We start from the raw sequence: 16,934 nt of genomic DNA, 5'->3' as shown, positions 1-16,934 counted from the left end.
ATGGAGAAGTGCGGACAGAGTTTGCACTCTTGACAAGTGCCTGTGACAGGTCTAGCAGCTGTGTTTACCCCTATAGCAGCAGAAAACTACAGCTGCGAGGGTATGGGGGGAGGAGGTTTGACTTAGATAGGGAGTTAGACCAGCCAGCAGCTCAAGGTGTCACGATCGCAGTGTCAGACCCCAGACCTTCTCACCAAACTTGTGACCGATGGACTGGCCAATCTAAAACCGCGGTGTGACGTGCATAACAATATCACACCCAGCTGCACCCTGCACAACGATTTTCCAGCTAATGGTCAACCGATCGATGTGCCGTCAGTCTGAGCGATTGTTACTGGGTCAGGTTAATTACGCAACTAACCCTTCACTGCCACCACATTCTTTTTGTACAGAGAAAAAGGAAACTCTCCTTGTCAAATATACACTGTAATGAATGAAATAATGGTCTGTATAACACAGTCCGCAGGCCCGTTATACAGAGATTAAAACAACAGTAGCGTCTCTTCAAAGGCAGGGATTCATAAATAGCAATTAAGAACTATATGAACAGTTCAACACTTTCAGAAAGAGATATTTATTACTAAAAGAGTCAAACAGGTGCAATAAAAGAAATATTTACAAAGAAGATGTAACTAACTAAGATATATATATATATATAGCTATATATATCTATCTATCTATAGATATATATATATATATAGAAAACAGCACAGCAAAGAGATAGCAAGGAGAAGTTAAAGGGTTAAGTTACTTGCCATTTAAGCCTTTGATGTAAGCAGATCCCAGTTGTAGAGCGAAAGGGTCTTTGATCTCCCTTTGTTATGATGGAAAATTAGGAGATCTCTTTAGCTTACCTTCAGGCCTACAGCCTGTGTTTTTTTTAAAGTCCCCCAGCAAAAGGGGGTGGCTCTGAGTAACTGGCCAATCTCTGTTTAGGGAGGGATGTCGGGCGGACTCTGAATTAAAACCAACAGCTTCATAATCCATGATATGAAACATAGGGGACAAACTGACTTGAGGAATGTTAATTTAATTCTGTCACCTTCTGGTTGGTTTTATGAGGTTACAATTTCTTTCAAGTCCTGGGACAAGCTGCCTTATCTTGGTTAGGAGGCGCGAGTTTGCACTGGCCTTGGGACAAACAGGCTCTGGCTCCATGGGGGGGGGGGGGCTTTGTAGCTCTGGGCCCCCTGCGGTTCTACCTGCCTGTGACTTTTCACACACACACATCTGTCACTGTGCCTCTCAGGAAGGGAGGGGGAAGGAGAATAAAGGATTGAGGGAGAAATGTATGCTCTTATCAAAATGGATGTGCCTTGACAAAATGGTGGCACTGCGTCCATTTCTGAGAGCAAGATTGCTACTCAAGGGACACTTCACATTGAATGTAAGTACCATCTCTTGTGCTGATTTTTGTTAAAACATTTTTTAACTAAACCTTAGGTTTTAGGGTTTGATTATACGGTATGAATAGTACCATTCTCAATTTTTTGAGAGTCCTGATATTGTCTGATAGTGATATGCTACTGAACAGGAAACAAATATATCATCTTCATTTTCAGCTGACTAGGGAGGGAACTGCACACATTTCTGGGAAATAAAATGCATTTGTAAGCAGTTTAGTTTGTAGCTACCAGATATACAGTTTGTGTATTTTGTGTACAGTTAAAGTCTGGGTGTTACTGATGATTGCTCAGGCCCTCCTGCAGCTTGTGCTTTGTAAAGAGAAGTGTTGGATGCAGGATAATTGGAAAAGCATTGCCTTGTCTAATGATTCCTTATCCCTGCTGTTTCATTCTGAGGAAAAGGCTGCATTATAAAGTTTAATTCCTATGTTCAATCCATGTGTAATGTCCGTATTGCAAGATTGAGAACATTTTTACTTTATAATCAAGGCTGGATATGGGGGAAGCTATTTAATAAAAGACTTTAAGAAACCTGAAATAAGTATTTAACAATTATTACTATGTCTGTCTAGAGTTCCTATATAAACTTTACAGATTAATTAATTTTTTTTATTATCTTGAATTGAAAAACCATGACTTTAGACTTTAGAGAGAAATCTGGTCAAAACATTTATTTCCCATGTAGTGGGGCTGTGTCCGTACTGCATGGGTTAAATGTTGGTTTTGCCCAGGGGCCCAGGGAAAAGCTGTACTTACCCATTCCTCCAATCCCATGGAAAACCGCACTCCCCATGTCCAGTGGTGGCCTGTTCCTGCCATCCTCAAGTCAGGCGCTGGTCTATGGGGGTGATGTCAGGTACAGCCCATTCACAAGACTGCTAGCTTGCAGGAGCAGCAGGGACCCGTCTTGTGCTTGGAGGATCAGCGGATTAGTTAAGTATATCTTTGCTTTCTGAGCCCCTAAATAAAAACGAGCATTTAACCCCATGCATGGGTTAGGCCCACTGCCTGGGAAAATAATAATTTTGCCTGGATTTCTTTAAAGGATAAGTTCACCTTTGGGAACATGTTACATGTTCCACCCATTTTGGGGTGGAACATGAAACATGTTCCCATAGCCGCGTCCGTCGCCCCCCTCCCTCTGACAGATAGCATGGGGAGAAGTTTCCCTGTACTATCTGTCTAATTTGAAAACCGCACAGCTTTGCGGGGCTCTGCCCACACGGTCACGTCATTCATTCACGGACTTCCGTGAATTAATGAACTGCAAGTCTGGACAGCCTTAGCGGCTGTGGGCTTGTAGGTTTCAATGAACTACAACAGTGCTGTGGAGCGCTATGGTAGTTCATTGAAGCTTCCTGTCAGAATATCTGCTTGCTCGTACATCCCATACGGCAAAAATATATTCTGACATGTCTGCAGGAGACCTGCATGTCATCAGCGATCTACTGATTGCTGGTGCAATGCTTTTTAGGCTCCTGTAGACAAAAATAATTCACATTTTTTTTTTTACCTGCAAAAAAAATGTGCATCTATTATTTTTGTCTAAAATGTGACCTTCTCCTTTAATGAAAACAAGGAAACCATTGCAATGATGAGACAAGCCCAACAAAAATGTATTGTATTTCCATACTCATCAGATGTAATTTTTAACCACTTCCAGTCCAGACACTTTTACCCCCTTCCTGCCCAGGCCAATTTTCAGCTTTCAGTGCTATCACACTTTGAATGACAATTGCGCGGTCATGCAACACTGTACTCATATGCATTTTTTAGCATTTTTTTGGAGACAGATAGAGCTTTATTTTGGTGGTATTTATTCACCACTGGGATTTTTATTTTTTTTGCTATGTAAATTAAAAAGTCCAAACATTTTGAAAAAAAATGTTTTTCTTATAAAATTTTGCATATAAATAGTATTTCATCATAAATCTGGGCCAAAATTTATTCAGTTTATATTTTTAGTAAAAACAAAAATAACCCAAATTAGTTTATAACCAAAAATTTTTAAATTTTTTTTTATTTTTTTTATATTTTTTATTTTTTTTTTTTACATACTGTCACCCTAGCAGTACAGTCACCATGGTGACACTGTACTACTTGGGGGTGATTATTTTTTTTTTTTCTACACTGATTGCATTTACACCCATAAAGGCTATAAAAGCAGTCATTTCTCCTTTCTGGCTGCATTCTTGCAGCCATTGAGAACTACTGAGTGAGCTGTGATTGGTCACAGCTTGTCACATGGTACAAGGCTGTTGTGAATAGCCCTGTACCATGTGACCTCTGTGATCATTCACAGATTTCACACATAGTAAGCAATGATGTCACAAGTGACATCTTGTTTACTACTCTGCATGTGATCACTGATTGGCCAATCAGTGATCACATGATCGAGACCTCGTACAGAGGTCCCGTCCGACGATTGGTGTTCCACTGTGTCCGGAGGACACAGCGGGCAGCGGATTGCGGTGCTGTCCGCTCCCAGGGAGCGCGAACAAGCAGGGGAGGCTGTTTATAAATGGCCACCTGACCCTGCACTGCCACCATCCGGCTGTTTATATACAACGGCTGGATGGGAGGTGGTTAAACTTGGCTCACACGGATGCATTTTCCAATGCTGTTCAGATGGCATGAAACCGCATGACAAGTAAAATGACATGCGTTTCTATAGGGGCTGTTCACATACATGCAGTGTGGCTGCGATACGATTTTGAAAAGAGTCCAAATTGCATTGGAGCTGCATAGGTTCACACTGCAACAGCCCCTTGAAATCGCACTCAAAAGCTGAATGAAATCACAATGCATCAGTGTGAATCAGTGATCCTGAGGCTAGATACATATTATGAATTCTACATTTCCATTAATAAAAAATGTTTTAAGGACAAAGGCATGCAACGTGTCCATGGGTATCTGTAATAAAAAAAAAAAGATGGTAAAGAAAACAAAATAATATGCTAATATTTTCCATTATGTCTGTTCTGCTTTTCAGTAGTTTTTCATTTAGGAAAGTCATTATTGCTTATTACAGCCACACATAATAGTGTACATGTCTCTCAGGTAATGTCCTCTTAAACACATTGCCACTTTGTTGTGGTTGAGGGGATTCACGTATTCAAGACCTAAAGGACTTTGTGGTATGTTAGCATCAGCCATTGATTTCATTAGAGGGTTAATCTCAGGGCTGAAAACTCTTATGGAAGCATCAGGAAAGAAACCACCTAGTTTAGTATAGGTCATTGGAGCTTATCAATTGGATGTGAGTCACAGCAGCAGGAGGTGCTGGCACTGTTAAGTTTATAGACAAAAAATTTTTTTGCCAAACTTTTATCACTGGCATGTTTTCAGTGACGAAAGCTAGATGAAAATCAATAAAAATTTTCGTCAATAGAGAAAAACTGACGAAAATCAATTGGTGGTATTTGATCACCAATGGGATTTTTATTTTTTGTGATATAAATTAAAAATACTGAAAATTTTGAAAAGACATTTTCTACTTTCTGTTATTTAAAAATAAATCCAATAAACTCAAATTTAATCAAATTTTGCCCAAAATGTATTTTGCTACATGTCTTTGGTAAAAAAAAATCCCAATAAGTGTATATTGTTTTTTGTGAAAGTTAGTGTCTACAAACTATGGTATAGAACAGGGCTTGAAATTTCCACTCGCCCACTTGCCAAATGCGAGGGGAAATCCCTGTGTGGCGAGCACAGATGGAGCGGGTGGCTTGCAATGCAATTCCCAAGCTTCGGGGATCGATTTGCATTCCACTTGCGCTCCAAGCCTCGCTGTGAAGCCGACTTCCGGTTTCTTCTTCGCCGCCGCTGGGGACACGAGGAGAGGCCCGCTCTCCACCGCCTGGGGGGACACGAGGCCCTCTCTACACCGCCTGGGGGGACACGAGGCCCTCTCTACACCGCCTGGGGGGACACGAGGCCCTCTCTACACCGCCTGGGGGGACACGAGGCCCTCTCTACACCGCCTTGGGGGACACGAGGCCCTCTCTACACCGCCTTGGGGGACACGAGGCCCTCTCTACACCACCTTGGGGGACACGAGGCCCTCTCTACACCGCCTTGGGGGACACGAGGCCCTCTCTACACCGCCTTGGGGGACACGAGGCCCTCTCTACACCGCTTCGGGGGACACGAGGTCCGCTCTCCATTGCAGACACACCGAGCCACTAGAGGAGCCTTCAAGCAGGCCAGCCTTTAATCTGAAGTGGCGTTAATCTGAAGGAAGTGGCGTTGAGCTGAACTGCCTTGTTTGATCTGAACTGCTGTTGATCTGACCTGCCGTTAATCTGCCTTCAAGCAGACCAGCCTTTTAAGCAGGCCATCAATCAGACCACCCATCAATCAAGCCAGCCATCAATCAAGCCAGCCATCAAGCCAGCCATCAATCAAGCTAGCCAGCAGACCAGCGTTTAATAGGCTCAGCCAGAAGAAAGGCTTATCTTATAGGCAGCCAAGACCGGCCTTGACAGTGCAACTAGCATGATCACATGTCATGGAGGATCTTCTTCAGCCTGAGTCATCTGTGGCAGCCCAGACGTAATACAAAAAAGTGGTCCTAATTGCCAGTATTCAACCCATATCTCATGCCTGTGAGTTTTTCCTTATTATTATTATTATTATTTTTTTTTTTGTTTACACTGCAACATGAAAGAGCAAATAAAGATTTTTTTTTTTTTACAGAAAAAGATCATCCTACTATTGTGGCGTCCCAGTCAAACCCTATAGAAAAAGAGAATGAATCAATAGCTAATTCAGTTGCTAGTTGTGGTTTGCCACAAACTTCCACTGCAGTAATAACTAAAAAGACAAATAATGGTGATGCTGGAAAGACCGTGAAAAAATGCTGTTTTAGTACACATTGGCTGGATCAGTTTTCATGGCTTGCTTACTCCAAGGAAAATGGTTATATGTAAAGTTTGCAGTCGGTTCCCCCAAATTTCAAATGAAAAATGGGCTAATGGCGTAAAAGCTCCATTTAAAAGGGAAACTTTTGTATGGCATGACAATTGTAATAAACACACAGAGAATATTGATAAGGCAAAGGCTAGAGACAACCCGAAAGACCTTTAGCTATGTGTATCAGAAAAATGGACACAGCAATGTTTCAGCACATGACACACACGTTTAACATTGCTTATTACGTAGCTAAATGTGAAAAGACATTTCTAGATTTCCCTGATTTATTAACATTGAGTGCTAAACTAGATGTGCCAGTTCTGCAGAAATATGGAAGTAATGTTCAATGCAAACAATTCATTTCATTTAAAGAATAGTCAGAGAAAGTCTTGTGGCAAACATTAAAAAGTCACCTTTTGTTGGCATCATGATTGATGGATCTACAGATCGAACCTATACTGATCATGCAAACATTTATGTCCGTTATGTGTTAGGAGACATCAAAGAAGATTTTTTTGGGTACATTTGCGCTAGAAAACGCTACAGCCGAAGGTTATTTCAAAGGATTGACTGCCTTTATGGATAATTTGCATCTTAATTACAGAGGCTCTTCATGGGTTGCAGGCTTGGGAACGGATGGAGCTGCAAGCATGCTTGGCCACAAGTCAGGTTTAGCAGTCCAGATGAAAGAAGTCTGTCCACAGATGATCAGCATACATTGTGTGGCTCATTGCTTGCAGCTTGCGATCTTGGATGTTTGCAAGGAAATGCCATACCTACAAACATTCGATGAGGTGCTGCGGCGTGTTTTCAAATATCATTGCTTAGCAAAACGCCTTATGCAACTTAAAGATCTCGCAAACACTTTAAGTGAGGAAATCTTGAAAACTAAATGTACACACAGTGCGCTAGTTATGGAGCAAAGTTGAGGCCTTGCATGCTTTTCTGCAAAACTGAAAGACAGTAGTGAGCCATTTTGAGCAGATATCAACTGAGGGATCATCTGAATCTGCTAAAGTTAACCACTAGGGGACCGCTTGCAGTACGTATACTACTACAAGGCGGCCCCTGTGTGCAGGATCACGTATATAAACGTGATCCTGCATTCCAGGGTAGGGGGCGCGCGACCGCCCTACCCGTGGCACCAATCGTCAATCACCGGGTCCCGGACGGCGATTACCTGCCAGAGCCCGGCGATTGCCGGCAGTCACTGACAGAGAGGGAGGCTGCATTGTTTTCAATGGAGCTTTCCTTCCTGTCAGTTTTCAGCACACTGTTCTGGGATTGCTGATCACAGCCTTCCGGAACAGTGTGTAACAGAGGTACACACCCCGCCCCCTAGTAACACTCCCATCATACAGTGAACCCTTTGCATGTCTCCAAAAGTTAACCCCTTCCTCCCCAGTGTCATTAGTACAGTGTTTTTTTGTTTTTTTTTCACTGATCACTGTATTGGTGTCACTGGGGATGTCAGTGACCCCAAGACAGTTCCCCCCAGTGTCAGAATGTCCGCCGCATATATATACACATGAGAGGCCCGCTCTCCACCGCCTTGGGGGATCACTGTAGAGAAACCAGGTGCCCTCCCGCTGCTTGTAAAAGCAATCCAGGTGCTAATCAGCCACTAGCTTTGCGTTTTACATGAAAGTCGACCAACGCCTGACAAAAAAAAAATACTAGGATGATGCCTGCAGCTGCAACATCACTGGTCCTTGTTGGGCATATATGTAATGTGCTTTTTTTTTTTTCCATGCAGTCTGTTGGCTTAATGGAAAAAAAAAGAGAACCTTACAGATTCCTCCATTCACATTGATGTGGATGAAAACATTTCTGCCAAAAAAGTGTGAGGTATGCCCACCATTGGAATATACCGCCCTTCATTCACCCACTTCTAATGTTGAGCTTACATGTGATGTTCTATTTTTCATTCAGCCCGTGGGTGACCTTTGGGTTGGGGTACCAGAGAGGACATCCGGAAAATGCCTCTCATGCAGACAGCTCACAGTATTTGGATTTAGAATGTGGGCCACAGCACCTTCTGGATATAAAAGGGCCATTATGATCTTTTCCTGAAATTTTAGGAAGGATCCACTTCATCCAATTGCTTGTAAATTACGAAAATGTTTTATTTATAGCAAATTGAAATAGACATCTTTTTGTGTACCAGTGTCAAATTTTGCGGGAAACTAGGTACGGATTCCTCATCCACCCCTCCCATATTAAGATTATAGCTGTGGACAGAGGGGTTTCTCATCGCCAGATGCCATGCTAATTTGGGTAATTTTGTCTGCATGAATGAAAGACAGGAAGAAGACGTTTGTCCTTCCACTTCACTGCAAGCAATTCCTCATTTCTCAAGCAGGTTTGCTTCCCCTTTCTAAGTCGGGTGTTTACATGCCATTGAGGGAAGCCCTGGTGATTAGGTCGCACAGTGCCACATGAGCCAATTCCAAGATTGTGCAGCTGTCTAAATAGTGGCATGCTTGCATAGAAATTGTCCACATATAAGTGATACCCTTTGCAGAACAAAGACGACACCAAGTGACATACTGTCTTGCCACTGCTCCCCATGTATTCTGGGCAGTCGGAGGCTCTACTTCTCAGTCTCTAACCTCATAAACCCTAAAATTACATGTGTAACCTGTTGCCCTCTCACAGAGCTTATACAGTTTGACCCCAAATCTGACATGTTTGCTTGGGAATTAATGTTTGAATGCAAGGTGACAAGTGCAACTCAGAAGAAAAAGAGCTCCTGGCTGTAAGGGACTGCGTGAACCGCTACCAAGAAAATTCACATGCTAGCAGACATCAGGCCTGATTCTACTAACGCTGTGGTTTTGTGTACAATGTATCACAGGTGACGGTGATCAGAAATTACACTGGCACCCCACTGCTTGTTAGGGGTGGGGCAGAGGGGCTAAACGCAAATACTGTCAGTGAATGGGGCTGATCCTGCTAACACTACGTTTTTGGAGACACGAATAGTATCTTGGCACTGGTATAGTTCTGTTCGTGATCAATATATTGATCCGTACAAACAATATACTAGTAACAGGGGTAATCAGCAACCTGTGGCATGAGTGCAGTAGTGTGCAGGCAATCTTACGCTAGCTGACCCGAACGAAAAGATTCCAGAGAGAGAAGATCCAGATAGATCCTGTGACTGCATGCGAAAATAAATGCCCAGCTCTGCTTCTCCATTCATTGCAGGAGATCAGTCCTACCCAAAAATAATTGGCAGGGACCTGCTGACAAACATGTCTTGCAGCGATCAGCTAAAATGTACCAGAGATTTTAGTCGACTAATATACAACTTAGTCCCCAGTCACACCGGTGTAAATTGTCAAGTGATTCAAATCACATGACAAGTGAAACCTTATTGTATACAATGGATCGCACCAATTTTGAAAGTTGTTCATGCACTACTTTTTGCAAGTTCAGGTGCAACTTGCATAGACATCTGTGATTTAAGTCAAGTCACACAGATGTCTTCCAAGTCGCACTGACATCTGAATTTGAAATTGTGCAAATTCAATTGAAGTCGCATGATTTCAAAGTTGGATTCAGTGTGACCAAAGTCTAAAACTGTTCAGATGACTAAAATATGACTAGAACTAAAATGGCATTTTAGTCAAGACTATGACTAAGTGCAAGTTCACATACAGGTTCGCATAAGAGAGTACACACCAACAGATTTAGCAGAAAACTTACTTTCCTTTCAGAATCAACATTTTCTGAGACACTATACTACAAAATACTCCCACAAATGCGTGCCATTGATTGCAAACAAGGTTTGTTAATTTGCACACACAAAGTATTTTTCCTAATAAATTAATTCAAGACCATGTTGCAAAAATGAATACACCTCAATGAAAGTCTTAGGAGCAAAGCAAAATTTTAGACAAAATCCTAGTTAACAAGAATTCAACTACAGGTGAGTCTAATCATTCATTAAACAGGTGTCCAGCAGCCAGTTGATTATAAAAGGGTGTTACTTAACAAAGAAAACACCTTCCCATTTCATGCTGTCAGCAATGGGACCACATGGAAGAGAAATGTCACAAGGCCTGAGAAAGAAAATGATTTCTTTACACAAGAAAGGTGAAGGCTACAAGAAGATCAACAAAGCTGTATTTATTAGTCAGAATACTTTAGCAAAAGTGATACAAAGATTTAACAAAGATTAAACTGCAGCCATCTCACAGAGACTTCCAGGCCGTCCGCAGAGGTTAACACCTCAACAGGAGCATCTTTTTATGAGAAGGGTTGAAGAAAATCGCCATGCAAGTTCACTGCAGGTAGCTAAAGAAGTAGAAAGCCAAACTGGGGTGACTGTTTCTCGTGATGCAAAACAGCGTACAGTGCAGAGGAATGGCATGCATGGGTGTCGTCCATGAAGGAAGTCTTTCCTAAAACCAATGCACAAAAAAGCCCACATAGAATTTTCCAGGGCCCATGCTGAAAAAGACTCCTGGGACTCTGTACTCTGGAGTGATAAGATCAAGATAAATGCTTTTGGAACTGATTGCTTCAATATTGTATGGCGTCACAAAGGTGAGAAGTACAAAGAAAAATGCATAGTGCCTACAGCTAAACGTGGTGGCAGTGTCCTCCTTTGGGGCTGCATGAGTGCTGCTGGTGTTGGGGAGCTGTATTTCATTGATGGTATCATAAATTCAGATGTACTGCTCTATATTGAAATAGAAGATGCTACCATCACTCTGTGCCCTTGGTCGCCATGCACTTTTCCAACAGGACAATGATCCAAAACACCCATCTAAGGCCACGGTTTCATTTCTGAAGAACAGGGTGAAAGTGATTCAGTGACCAAGTATGTCTCCCGATCTGAACCCAATCAAACACCTAAGAGAAAAGTTGAACATCACTCTCCATCCGGCATCCAGGCTCTAAAAGAGGTCATTATTGAAGAATGGAAAAAGATAGATGCTGCAATATGTCACCAACTTGTTCATTTCATGCTTAGAAGACTTGGTGCTGTCCTTACAAATCATTTAGGTCATACAAAATACTACATGTAGTAGTTTTTGTTGTGGGGTGTATTCATTTTTGCATCAACTAATTTGAGTAAAATTGAAGATTTTGTAATCTAAGTTATATTAATCTTACTTTTAATGTAATGAACTAAACAGGTGTTCTATAAAACTCAGCTTTGCCAAATTTGTGGAAATTCTTCTTGTGTTCATTGAGATCTTATTTAAAATCCTACTTTTCAAAAGGGGTGTACTCCTTTTATGCTGAGCATGGTATATGCAGATTGGATGCGGTTTGAATCACATCCAATCCGCATGACATGTGAAATACCATTGCTTCCTATGGTGCCTGTTCACGTATGTCAGGTGCACTGGCAGTGCGGATTGAAAAATAGTGCTGTCCGATTTCTGTGCAGTGCGTCTGGTTCAGGTGCAGATTACAGGCTATTGACTTCTATGGGAACCGTTTCTAAATCGCACATGTGTGAATAAAATCCTGACCTGAACCTAATGTAAATCTGACCTGAACCACAGAGCTACTGTGTCAATTAACTGTGAAACCGGAGCTTCAGTTTATACTGCACATGTGTAAATCCACAATAAAACAAAATAGAAATTTGGTGTCAAAATTAACACTGGGTGCTTGATATCTTTTTCTATGAACATCTTCTACAGTGTTCATTTTTTTATAATCCTAAAGCAGGTGTAGGCAACCTGTTGACCATGGTGTGCTGAAAAATGTTGTCACAGGAAATTGAGAGTGCCAGTTATTTAAAAAATGTCAACTTGACACACTCAATCATGAAAAGGATTTTTTTTACAGTAAATGCTGTAAACTATTTGAATAATAGAAAACATTGAACTTTCAAGGATGGTAAATGGTAACTTACCCCTTTTCCAGGACACTGTGCTGTGAGGCAACTATGGTAAGGTTGAAGTGAATGTCAAACGAGGACTTCTGCGAAATGTACAGTTGGAAACATGTGAGATGATAGTTGACACCCTAATAACATTCTCTCAGATCAAACCCAATCTTTGTACCTCAGACCCTAAATCGGCGATCATTCCTGCACTTTCACACCTCAGATCACCCCACTTCCTGCACCTTCATTCCTCAGATCACCACAATTCTTGCACCTTCACACCTCAAATTACCCCAATTCTTGCACCTTTACCCCTCAGATCACCCCAATACCTGTACTTTCACATCCCAGATCGACCCTGTTTCCTGCACCTTCACATCTTTGATTAGCCCAATTCCTGCACCTTCACACCTCCGATCACCCCAAATCCTGTACATCTGCAACCCTGATCAGGCCCAATTCATGTTTCTTCATGCCTCAGATCAGCTACAGTCTGTGCACTTTCACGCCCCAGATCAGCCCCAGTTCCTGCACCTTTACAACTCGGATCACTCCAAAACCTGCACTTTCACACCCCAGACAGTCCCAGTTGCTATTTCTTCAGGCCTCAGATCAGCATCAATTCCTTCACCTTTACACTTCAGATTAGCACCAGTTCCTGCATTTTCACACCTCAGATCACCCCAACTCCTACACCTCCATACCTCAGATTAGCTCCACGTCTGTACATTCACACCTCAGATCACCCCAATTCCTGCACCTTCACATCTTGGCTCACACCAATGCCTGCACCTTCACCTGTTAGATCACCCCAATGGTGGTACTTTTGCGCCCCAGATCACCCTAATTCATGTACTGTCACATACCAGATCAGCCCCAATTCCTGCACCCTCACACCTCAGATCTGCCCCAAATCCTGTACCTGCACACGTCAGATCACCCCAATTTGTGCACCTTCGCACCTCAGCTCACCCATTTACTGCAACTTCACACCCAGGTCCCCAGCGACAATTTCTGTGCCTTCAGGCCTGAGATAAGCCCCAATTCCTGAACCCCCAGAACTCTGATCACAATTTCTGCACCTTCACACCTCCGATCAGCCACTATTCCTGTACCTTTACACCTCAGATCAGTCCCAATTTCTGCACCTTCACATCTCAGGTTAGTTCCAATATCTACACCTTCCCACCTCAGGTTACCCCAATTCGTGCACCTCCGGACCTCAGTTCACCCTAATTCCTGTTCCTTCAGGCCTCAGATCAGTCCCAATTCCAGCATTTTCTCACCTTAGAACACGCAAATACATGCATCGCTGACCATCTCCAATTCCTGCACCTTCACACTTCAGCTCACCTCAAATCCTGCACCTCCAAGCCTTAGATCAGGCCCAATCCCTTAACTCCGGGCCTCAGATCAGCCCCGATTTCTGCACCTTCACACCTCAGCCCATCCCAATTCCTGCAGCTTTACTTCCCATTCTCCAGCAACAATTCCTCTGCCTTCAGGCCTCAGATCAGCCCCAATTCCTGCACCTTCACACCTCAGATCAGCCCCCATCCCTGCACCTCCAGACCTCAGATCACCCCCTATTTCTGCACCTTCACACCCCATTTTCCAGCGACAATTCCTGTGCTTTCGGGCCTCCTAGAACCCTCAATTCTTGAACTCCCCTGACTCTGATCACAATTCCAGCACCTCCAAACCTCAGATCAGCCCCAATTCCTGCACCTTCACACCCACTTCATGCATTTTTACAACTCAGATCAGCCAAAATTCCTGTTCTTTCAGGCCTCAGATCAGCTCCAATTTTTACACCCTTACAGCTCATATCACCCCAGTTACTGTACCTTTACACTTCAGTTCACCCCAAATCCTGCACATTCACACCTCAGATCACCCCCATTCCTGCACCTTTACACCTCTGATCACCCCAAATCCTGAATATTTGCATAATTTTTATCAAAGTATCCGGGGGGGGAGGAGAAAAAAGCTTGTGTTTTTGCCCACAGCAAATAAAATTCTCCCATCCATTCTCTATGGCACTTGTTATGGCACCCTGTGGAAGGGGTTAATAGCCATTTGAAAATAAATCTCTCTGGCTATATTCCCTCCAAGCTGAGCCAGGAGGGAGAGAAATGTTCGGAGGTAGGGCAGGTACACATATGGTAAAAGCCTTGCCATGAGTCGGCTCAGGCTAAAGGAGTGCTGTACCACAGAGGTGGAAAAATACTGAATAGAATTACCCTTTCAAAGTGAGAACAAGCAGCCTGGGGAATCTGACTCGACACAGCTTCAGTGTGAAGAGAGTAACGCAGGAACCGACCAGCAGCAGGAATAGAGGTGAGCAGACACTAGCCGAGCTGCTTCTTCTGTATGCAGCCACTGGCCAGTTGTATTGTTTGATAGGTGGGTCTCCCAGAACTCCCCTTGGGTGCCATCCTTGATGTTGTCTTGTGCCACCTCCAGCACTAGTGTCGGAGGTTGCCTACCCCTGTCCTAAAGGTAAAAAAGGGGTTGCCACATAAATATAATTTAATTACAATGTTTGACATTCCTAAAGCCTTTGTAGATGAGAACATTTTAGGTATCTCATCTTCATTTTAATGTATGAATGTTTTGTTCAACATGAAAAAAGCTTAGATGTTAAACATGCTTTTTATAGATTCGCATGAACCAGTTAAGGTTAGCCTAAGGGAAAAGCTAAAATGTGTATTGGTAACATTAACAGTTGCCTTTTTTCTTGCAGCCACCATGCATTTCAGTCTGTTTAAGAAGAAGACAGAGCCTCCCGAAACTCACACGATGCAGCCTAGCACAGAGCCACCAATTGTCTCTCAGGAGAACTCAACTGCTGTTGCTGGGTCTGGCGACAAGAGTGCAGATACTTTTAGAAAGATCGAACAGGAGCTTATGAACCAGTTCAAAAAGATTCCATGTGAGTACATGTGATGTGAAAGCTGTTAATGTCGATTGCATTAAAAAAAAAATATCCTATATCCAGGACCCAAGAAGGACACTGAACATGAATATCCAGTATTAAAAAAATAAAGACATATGCTTCTTCATATTGAATTTTGAGTACATCTCGGCACACAAAATAATCCACTGGGCTCTATAAGAAGCATTGAAATAGATATAGTTCCTATGTGCTAATTTCTAAAGTAGAGAGACTGGCAAACACTGCAGGCACTGCAAACATTTACGCTTATATTAATATTAGTTATAACAGAACGTAAAAGGTAAACTAGGTGTATTTCAAGCCCAGCTAAAAGGCTCTTTCAGCTTGAACACTTTTATCTCATATACTTACCTTTTCTAGATGTAGTCAGACTGGTCATGTGATGCGCAGGGTCCTTTTCCTTTTTTAATCTTTTGCTGGTTTTGGGCTGCCCTTTATATGACAGAGTATGATAATATACCTACTGTATCAGTGCTATAATATTGAATCAGTCAGGCCCTAGTAACAATGGCAAATTAGAGTCTTTTCTGGATAATAAGGGTAATTATAGCAAATCTTCAAGTGTCTGCTCTTAGACAAGACATTTACTATTAAATGGAACACAGATTAATTTTTAAGATAATTATATAAAGCTTTATTTAAATTTGTTTGTCATACACATATCGGCATGTAAAAGCTGATAAGGTAACACAAGCTAAATAAATCAAAAAAGGACACAAAATATACTGTAAGTTAAGCTAAGTGGAATTCTAAGTAGAATTCTAAAAAAAAAATTAACACAGGGTGAATTAAAACATTTTGCTGGCATACAAATTTAAAGTAGAACTAGGGCCTCCCTTACTATAAATGGAGGGTTCCTAAAAGGGGATTGTCCCTGTTGTGGCTGTCTCCTGTCTCAACAATACTTTTATGGGTCCCTGTGAAGGACAACCCAGTCTGTAAAACCCTGTGGCTAAAGGGTTGTAAGACCATGTTTTCACTTGCAGGCCCTGCTCTGCAGTTTGTCATTGTGGTTATGTTGATCTGTCAGACCTTAGCTGTCTGGTTCAAGGTATCCTGTGATCCAGGTGTTGTCCTCCCAACAAGAGAAGCTCTTGGCTGTGGCCCTGTTCTATTTTTGCTGACAGGCTAGGGGATATGATTTGTAAAATGTCCAAAATGGATGAACTTTCAGTACATAAAGAGGACCCTCTGATTCAGATATTGATCTGTGGCCCTTCAGTACAAGATGTGCCTGTTGCCTTTGTCCATTTGATTGTGGAAGCACCTTTTCAGTGAATCCTTGGACAATTTTATCAAGGTTGTCACTGGGGGAAAAATACCTTTAGCTCCAGAGCAGAAAAAAAATTAATCCTTCTGGGAAACCCTCTTCTTCCAAGAAATGTTCCTTTTGTCCCTTCCAGGACTCCAGGGCAAAGGCAGGAACTCTGTTCAAATATAAGGCCTGGACCCCCAAATCCTCTAGTTCCGTGAATAAGTCTTCCTTTCAGTAAGAGGACAACCTTACTTCTCAAAGCGGGGGGGAGATATCTGCTGGCTTTTATGGCTATCTGACCCCAGGGTGTTCAGGGCCAGAGAATGGTATCCAGAAGTTGCAAGCTTTAAATTCCATTCTTTACCTCCACCCCACTCCATGTTCTTAAACTTGCCAAAGTGTTTGCAGAGATTGATAGACCTCCATGCTGGAACAACTTTGGAACAAGTCCCCTTGCAGAGGGTTATTTTGTCCCAGAGAAAAAAAACGAGTACCAATGTTTCTACAGTATTTCTACCTGTTCGATGTTTCCAAGTCAAAAGAGGA

At 42.4% G+C, this 16,934-nt stretch overlaps 1 protein-coding gene across 2 annotated transcripts in view; it reads left to right on the top strand.

The window, feature by feature from the left end:
- LOC149462017 (synaptotagmin-2-like) overlaps window positions 1-16,934 on the top strand; it is a 172,589-nt gene that overhangs the window by 98,063 nt on the left and 57,592 nt on the right. For both annotated transcript variants that reach the window (XM_089677584.1, XM_089677585.1), the window contains exon 2: window positions 14,921-15,109. In XM_089677584.1, the coding sequence (XP_089533710.1) occupies window positions 14,926-15,109 (184 nt within the window). In that variant the 5' untranslated portion in view covers window positions 14,921-14,925. The remainder of the gene's footprint in view (window positions 1-14,920; window positions 15,110-16,934) is intronic.

Source organism: Staurois parvus, unplaced genomic scaffold (genome assembly GCF_062004578.1).
Source record: "Staurois parvus isolate SC_StPar_1 unplaced genomic scaffold, SC_StPar_1.0 ptg000188l, whole genome shotgun sequence".
Lineage (NCBI taxonomy): Eukaryota > Metazoa > Chordata > Amphibia > Anura > Ranidae > Staurois > Staurois parvus.
The sequence above is the reverse complement of the archived record's forward strand: the minus strand, read 5'-3'. Positions and strand labels throughout refer to the sequence as shown.